The sequence below is a fragment of the Branchiostoma belcheri genome, unplaced genomic scaffold, assembly GCF_001625305.1.
Source record: "Branchiostoma belcheri isolate BF01 breed outbred unplaced genomic scaffold, Haploidv18h27 scaffold74, whole genome shotgun sequence".
Taxonomy (NCBI): Eukaryota; Metazoa; Chordata; class Leptocardii; order Amphioxiformes; family Branchiostomatidae; genus Branchiostoma; species Branchiostoma belcheri.
This window is the reverse complement of record NW_017804398.1, coordinates 1495377-1503968: the sequence shown is the minus strand read 5'-3', so window position 1 is coordinate 1503968 and position 8592 is coordinate 1495377. Positions and strand designations below refer to the sequence as shown.

Sequence of the window (8592 nt, the reverse complement as noted above, 5' to 3'; positions counted from 1 at the left end):
TATCAAAAGAATCAATTTACTGATATCCCCTTGGCCTTCTCCATTTCAACATTTTCTGGGTTCCAGGGGTCTGTTGAATGTCAACTTGAAGAAACTTACCCTCTACTCGATAACAAAGAGAGAAATAGGAATTTGTGAGATCAAGATCATGTTGCAAGTCTGTAAAATCTCATTGGCAAAGGAGCCTCATGTGTGTCTTGTTGTTACTTTCCAAAATAAAAGGCACTTGTTAAAATTGATGTGATTGTTATTAATCAAACTCTTCCAGTTTACTGGTCACAAAATTTTACTGTTTGCAAGATCACGCAACAGTGAATTTCTCCCGAGGGCAAAAATCAACCAATCAAAATATGGGGAGCACTTCGTAACAGATGAACTACTGTTATGTGTACTGTGCCTCCTTTATTTTATGGGTGATGTGCCCGAGGCCAAGGTGGGAGCAGTTTTTCAAATCTTTTATCTTCATGAAAATGATTGATGGGAGCGGTCTCCTGATGATTGACAGGTGCAAGGTCACATGATCAGTGATGCGCTGTTTTTGAGAAGCAGGCTTGGTAGGACTAACTCACCCCTGGGAGAGCAGCTTTATCTTTAGGTATTCACAAAGACCTCTCTTTAAACCTTCAGTCCCTAATTTGTAAGCTTATCTGTACACAGAGGGAAGAGGGTTATATAAAGGAAGCTAAAGCTATCGCACATGCCAATAAAATGAAAAATTGGTCCGACACACTTGCAACTGTTCTTAGCCCTATCAAAATCGCCTTAAGACGTAATCAGTTACTCCCGAATCCTGCCCAAGATGTTTTGTCTTACAAAGCGTCTACTGCGTCTCTGGCATTCCAGCCTGTTCCCTGCTCTAGGCAGTCATAGCAACAAATCTTCTCACATCCAAACCTCATGATAAGCAACCACTGAAGTACTGGAGGGAACGTTGGGATGCCAGCACAAACATTTTCACTGGCAAAAACCTTTTAGGTTTATCAACAGCAACCCAGCTGCTTCTATCACATCACATTTTGGTGTTTACAATGCTATGTTCAAAGTACCAGCCTGAATTACAGTAGCGTATATACAGTGGTTCTGTTACACATACTAAAGATATCATACTTGATGACAACAGTTGCTGAAGTCCATACGCACTGGTACCAGTTTACTTTGGCCAATGCCCAGGGAAAAGCAAAAATAGATAGGCCCCATTCTTGGAAACCTCTGCCACAACCAGTTCATGTAGAAGTCATGATGCCCTGCTTGCAGCTGCTGCTGTTATATGTCAGCACCTGTATAAAATTTCTTCAGATTCGTGACAACCTTCGTCAAAACATACAGTAACTGTGAGGATCGTAACACGCTACGTATGAACTTCATCAGACAGGACATTCTAGTTTATTTCACCCGAGGAATGAAATAGATTTTGACCTTTAACCTTACATCATGGTGGATGGGAATTCCTTTGGCCTGAGACAGATTTAAATCCAAGACTGTGTCATATGAGATTGATTCATCTCAAAAGACTGTCCGACTTCTAGGAGTGATGACTAGGGGACCCTACCCAGTATGAAGCCAAACATCTGAAGGTAAAAATTTTCTCCAGGGATCTAAGGTCATGCTGGTATCCTTCCTACCACATCCTCTTCTAGGCAGGAACATCCTGGTGAACTCCCTGACATCCCATCCCTCACCTACATAGGGTAAATTGGAACCACACTCTCTGGGAAAGAGATGGCTGGAATGCTGCAATCAGAGACAATCACCAACATTCTCTGTGATGTATTCCATGTGGAGTTTTGGCCACCTTTTCCAGCAGTAATCTGCCATTTGATAGTCGTCAGAGATAGTACGTAATGAGGAAGTTTAGAACTATAACTTAACTGTCTAGCTAAACACATACCTTTCTCTTATCTTTGTCTAAGGAACAGCTTGAACAACCAACACTTGCCTCTCGTTCAAACTGAACTTTCATGAACTCACAACAGACTTTTGCCTTCAACTTTATCCTAGCTACAGGGAAAAAGTCACATGTCACATTGGAGTAGGGCAGACCGGCGGCTGATGTGTTGGTGTTTGCCTCTGCAGTGTTGAAACCCTCGCTGTTTACCACAAAACCCGGGGAAGAATGCGAGTCATGTGGAGTAACAGTCAGGATACACACATCAAACGGTGATGACTGCTTAGCAAAAACAATTGCCTTGAATTACCAGAACATGTTACATTTGGTGCTCTTCTTGGAAGATCTGTTTATGCTTCCCGGTTGCACTTGCCTGCAGGATTTATAACAAGTTTATACACTTGGTTTTCTACAAGCTACCATCAACGGAGAAAAATTAGTGGCCAAATGTGAAAGACTTTCAAACAAGTTTACACAGACTGTCTCTGTAGTCCTGGAATCTTTTCCAGCATCATAAATCTTACTAACCAGTCTGCTGTGTTTACATCACAAGATGACATCATCTCTGAAGCATAGGCTTCTGGGATAGTAATTGCCAGTGTTAATAGCTACGTTGAGTAAATAACTGCTCTAATAACCAAGTCTCAAACACTGTAATCATTTTTCTAGATCCTTTGAAGGAAGCAAGTTTTTAGGGACTAGTAATTCTGTGCTACTTTCTACGAAAGTAATACAGATCCCTCTGGTCTGGTTACTTTCCAGTGATAGAAAAACGATAAACTTCTTGTCTACTCTTGCTGCAAAAATGTGATCAGCATATACAAATGCACTATTCTGCCTGGTTTTATCTGCGCAAGTGACAATTCCAAGTAAATAAGAGCTCAACCCATGGTTACAGCCGAATCAAATACCAGTCAGACATTTCACCCCAAAAAGTTAAAACGTTCCTTTAAGCTTCAAATCGAATTCAAGTACACAGGCAGGTCAGGTAAAAGGTTTTAAAAACTCATGAAATTTTACCCTGTCGCCTGCGTGATTGTGCCTGAGCAGGATTCTGTCACAGCTACAGGCAAACAGAGCTCTAATCCTCAGCTCAAACACACGAACTGCAGCTAGAATGAGAGAGTGACACTGGGCCTCTTTGTTGGGCTAATAATATTTGACTTGTTTTGGCAGCAGATGAATGTAGGTGTATACCTTCTGTGTTTGAAAATCTGCTCATTCACAGGGAGACGCCATGAAGCAAGCCCTAAGTACACAACCTACGTCGGTCTTTATTAAATTTTGCATGGCAGGGACAGACTGACCTTTTACAGTATTGTTTTAGCAACAATTTTGTTATGAAGTACTTTTTCTTTTTGTTTACATGTTGCTCCTACATGTTACAAGCAAACGGCACGTATCTTTCTTATTATATATGAGGATACAACACTTCTGATGGACACCTGTTAAAATGATTTTCATGCAATTTGGCTAGTCTACATAGAAATTGTCATTTTTTTGGAGCAGAGAATGTTTTCTGGATTACCTGCAGTGCCTAAAAGGACAGGACAACAAACCAGTTTCATAGCCTGGCATTTTGATAACCATACTCTCGGCAAACAGATGGAAGTTTCCATTGAAAAGGCCAAAGGTAAACTGAACCAACACAGCTGAGCAACTGCATCAAGTGATCAAAGGCTTTGTTTACTACCATACAGTTTGGTTCTAAACTTACTGAAGATCATCTGTCTACCCTGCCCATTGTAACCCACGTCTTAACATTTTTATCATTACTTGGCACTTACAAGTACTTAGCAAAAAAAATTTGGTAACCCCTCTTACAGAAACAGTCTCCTCGACAAGGATGTAAAGATGAAGTAAGGCACTTCAGACTCTGTTCACTTTTCCTGCAGGATGACGATTGGCCATCCCTGTTAGCTCAGCTTTGGCCGGGATTAACATTAGGGCATCTTAACTGGTATGGAGGAATTTTCTAGTCCCTACACAAAAGTAATGGCACCTTGCCTATCTCAAAAGGTTTTGGCCATTACAACCCAGTTGTCAGCTTTCTCTGTCAAGTAATGTGCCCTTTAAAATTTTCCTTCCAGAGAAGGTGCACATACATAGTGATGCATACCTAAACCCAATTTTAGGTTCAGGTCCGGATTCAAGTCCAGAGGTTTAGGTTCAGGTCCGGACTTACAAGTCCGGACCTAAACCCATGGCATATACAAAATTGCATGTTGGCAACCTTGCAATGTTGTCTGGGTGAAACCTTGGCCACGTACATTTTGTAACATGGAGGCTGGTACTTAACAATGCCCGATGGCAATGTTTTCTTCGTTTTGCAGCAAAGATTTTACAATCTATGGAAGGTTTTAGGTGGTTTGGAAAGAAAAGGGGTATGTGAAATGGTCTTTTATGGTAATAAGTCCGGACTCGGTTCTTGACTTTTAGTTTTTTTTGGACTTGAACCTAAACATTCTTACAAGTCCGGATCCAAGTCCAGTGAACCGGTATGCAGCACTACACATACACATATCTTTTGTAGTATAACTAAAAGCTATGTATAGAATACTAGCAGAAAAAGATAGATTCTCTCAGACTCCAACATCATTTATCATCAATATACTGTTCTTTGCTGGGAAAGTAACACAAAATGCTTTAATCTCAAAATAAACAGTGCGTATACATTACTCAATACTGCATAAACACTATGGTCTGTGGATATAGTCCAACTCTAATGTTCTAGTCACACTAAATGCTTTCTGTACACATTCATCTAAAAGGCCATCTTTTCTTTGCTATTGTCTGGATTCAGCTGGGATAATGCACAACAAAGGTTACCCACATGAAACCACATGTGAGAAACAGTCCAAGCTGAACTTGTCGGCCTTGGTGTTATTCTGTCCATTGTTCCGCTATAAGAGCGGCACAATGCAACAATTTTGGACGCTAAGGAGTGACACCGTGATATTATACCTTCGTGCAAGCATGAATGGCACACCTCACACAATTGCAGGGAAGGGCTTTAACAGAGATTGAGTTTTTGGAGTAGCCATACAAATCTACGTGTAGGCAGGTGAACCTGACCAAGTCACTGGTGAGGGCGTAATCACAACAATCATGTCAGCATATCATCGTAATAACAGGTTTGGCTTCAGGATTTCCAGCCACGCCTTTCTTCAACATGGTAATGGAATGTTAAGGCTCTTGTAGGGTTGAATTACAAGTTAAGAACACATGAACAATAACAACAGACATGCTGCTTGTAAGAGTCAGTGATTCAAGGTACAAACCTGACAACTTTCATTGAAATAATCACCAAAAAGGCAAACTTGATGAATTTGTGAACATTTCTGGCACAGCCTTAATAAATTTGTTGTCAACATGGCTTACTTCTACAAGACTGCTATCCAATGATCACACTCAATGCAGAAGGCAACAAGTTGGCACTTTGGGCACCACATAAACAAAGCTACAGCATCAAGACAATACTCCAAGCAGAGGTTATGCCTGTCTTCGGACCTGTTAGAATTTCTGTCCTGCTTTCTACTTTGTTGACTTTTCTTTCCGTATCCTGTAAATAGAAAGCCAGACATAACGTCTAAAAAAGCTTTAAAAAAAAAAACCAAACAGACAAGACCTCTGCTTGCGAAGTATATCAAGACATAAGACGAGGACCCTTACCTCCTGGTTGCGGGGTAGCATCTTGGGTTGAGGTGACTGCAGCCATGGCAGCTGTTGCCATGGCGGCTAGCAGCAGGCGCAGCTGTAAGCACCTGCACAGGCCCATGATCGGCTCGGACTGCCAGGCTTGTGGAATTCTCCCGCAGGAAGAAGTCTTGCTATCTCCTGCAAGACATCAGCAGTGGACTGCCGTCTGCGCCTTCACTACACCTGCAGAGGACATAGGGTAACATGGGGTTAGATACAAAGTCACAAACAGACATCTTTTTTTCATTTCCAAGGAAGGATGGGTATTTACCATTTTCTTACAAACCCATCATCATGTCATGCCTGATATCATTCCTGTGGAAAAAGTCCTCCCTTGACTGTCTCCAGTTTTGTCTTTCTTTTGCCAACACTATTTACATACATGTAAAACCTATTAGTTGGCAAGTTAGAATTTTTGATTACCTAATATTTTCATACTTAGTAAAGTAAAGAAATTGCTTTTACAGAATCTTTTATTCTAATATTATCTTAAGAGAAGAAAGAGATTAAGACAATAATTGAACAGTACACAATTTTATCACACCTAATCAATGGCATACCTATACCAAAGTTTGCTACCATACGAATTCGGCCACTTTTTCACAAACAACAAGAATGTGGTCATATAATACTGTACATTCAGTCTATTCATGGACAAACAGTCTAACAAAGAATATAGCTTCCTATGGGTTTAATACAGGACTTGTAATCCTTCAGTTTTCTTGTTTAGTCCGGATCACGCCCTTCTCCCAAGCAACCCACACACAAACCTGTCACAGAATGGACATATTCCGTATTAATATGTGACTAGTCTGTACACATGTGCTACGTATGGTCGACCACCATAACCTGGATCTGTACACCTCCACATATCCTACAGCATAACTACAACAGTTTCTCAATCATCTTGAGAAAGTACTGTAAACATCCAGCATTCCTGCCTGATTTTTATACAAGATTCCTATCAGCAATCATGGTATCAGTACAAACCTCCCGTGCCCCACGCCATTTGCATAGAACACACAAAGCTGATCCCAGTGATTAAAAGTTGCGTGGCTTTATGGCACCTGAGCAAAGTCCATCTGCATGGAGGCGGCAGTTAGACTCTATTAAATTGACACCAAGATCTGACAGTGATAATCAATGGAAAGGCGGGAAAGGTCCTATTGTGAGAGGCACCCATGGGGAACTAATGAACCTAGTTATGACCAAGAAGGAAGCTCAACACCTGTAAAAGATCCTGGCGACTTCAACTGTTCGGATTATAGTGGAATCTCAAGTGTTTAATCAAACGGGGACTGAATAAAGAAGCCATGCACCATGTTGGGACACTTGATGCAAAAACAGCCCAATGAGTGGCTCGGAGTGGCCACCTGTGTAAAAACATGGCCAGCAGACGCTTCTAGCGAAAATGCCTCTTGGGCATAAGAACTGAACAAAGAAAACCATTGAGGGAATAATGTGCCGACCATTACTGCCTTTTGTGAGTCACAAAAATGCCCATGCTAATACAAAAAGACAGTCTCGTATGTTACTTACAGGAAAAGAATTTTTGTTGAACACATACACGACATATGGATTCCTCTTTATATTCTATTACCGTAGCAAATCTCTCCACAGACAACTTTCTCCCAGAAACTTTTTCTCAACACTGGCATCAAACATGTTTTTTTTTTGTCTCACATCAAAATCAAGCAAAATCTGTAAGAAGTCACTACAGTCCTAACAAAAATTCTGTCAAAGGTACATTACTACGACAGGCATTTCAAGTTTATGTCATTCTATCAGTAACTAGTACTACCCTACTCTGCCTCACACGCACAGTTACACAACAGCCATCAAAACCTTTGCAAATGAAGATCTTGCAGAAAATCAAATACTGTTTCATGGGACAAAAAACATACGACAGCGACATTGACAACCCTCAAAGCTTCTACTTACACAAGACACCAGTGTCTGTGCCTGTAAGCTCAGCACATGTTGCTACAAAACCGTAGATCAACAAGTAGGGTACAGGTTACAGTGTGTTTCACCCCCCCTGCCATACCTCACAACTTCCAAAACTTGTGTCTCTCACCTAACTTTCTGCATATGGGAGTTCAGCCTGTACCAACCAGGTTCTCAGGACCGTCCATATCAGGATGCCCACCATCTTTTCAACTGTCCTTGCAACATTGGCTGGAATGTTTACTCTGCTTCTATTGACTCTACTGTCTGTCAATCAATAGGTGTTTGGCGTGCTGCACACCCAGGGCCCCTGCACACAGGCAACTAACTGGTCAAACTGGTTCCATAAGTGGACCATACCACTCAAGGACCATCGTGGGGAGGCACAATTTACGTTGGAGGCTGCGTACCCAACGCATACTAACACTAGGCTAGTAGCTGTATATAACTCGGGAACATACTCGGTTTTATTTAGTCCGTGTCTAGACATTAAATGACATTACAGACCTAACATAAATCAACTTACTTTACTGTTAAATCTACAACAGTTCCCTGACTTGTCCAGATGTAATCCACAGAGCCGAAAAATAATCTAGCAAATCTCCCATTACGCCACAGCCTTCTCAAAACAAGCCGGCTACCGGCGAAAATCGCCGCCTACTCAAATTTTTGCGCCGGCTACTTTCGTCAAAATTTTCAAATTTTTGCGCCGGCTACTTTCGTCTAAATTTTCAGAAAAACAAGTAAGCTCCGTTACATTTTCTCACAAACTTCACCGGCTCATTTCTTCTGACGAACTTCAGACAAATTTCTGCTAGCTTTCTGGATCTGAAAACTGCTTCTTTCTTAGCCTCCTGTGCAGATTTCTAGTGCACGAGTCAGCGTTTGCTTCTACGAGCGGCCCGCGGCCGGCCAGAGCGGCCGAAACTTTACGGGGGGAGGGTCTTGTTCGGGGCTCGAGTTGTATCCGCGGAGCTGTATCGCTCGAGCTAGGCGGAACTTGCTTCGTAAACTCGTTGCTCACGAAAATTTATCAAGCCGCTACCTTCCCAACTTCTCCC

At 41.7% G+C, this 8592-nt stretch overlaps 1 protein-coding gene across 14 annotated transcripts in view; it reads right to left on the bottom strand.

Annotated features, from left to right (window-relative positions):
• LOC109485268 (fibroblast growth factor receptor 2-like) overlaps nucleotides 1-8592 on the bottom strand; it is an 80975-nt gene that overhangs the window by 25403 nt on the left and 46980 nt on the right. For 12 of the 14 annotated variants that reach the window (XM_019788749.1, XM_019788751.1, XM_019788756.1 and 9 more), the window contains one exon: nucleotides 5558-5767. In XM_019788749.1, the coding sequence (XP_019644308.1) occupies nucleotides 5558-5663 (106 nt within the window). In that variant the 5' untranslated portion in view covers nucleotides 5664-5767. Of the gene's footprint in view, nucleotides 1-5557; nucleotides 5768-7661; nucleotides 7807-8592 lie in introns of those variants that run through there. The other 2 variants (XM_019788755.1, XM_019788748.1) reach the window with 2 other exon arrangements.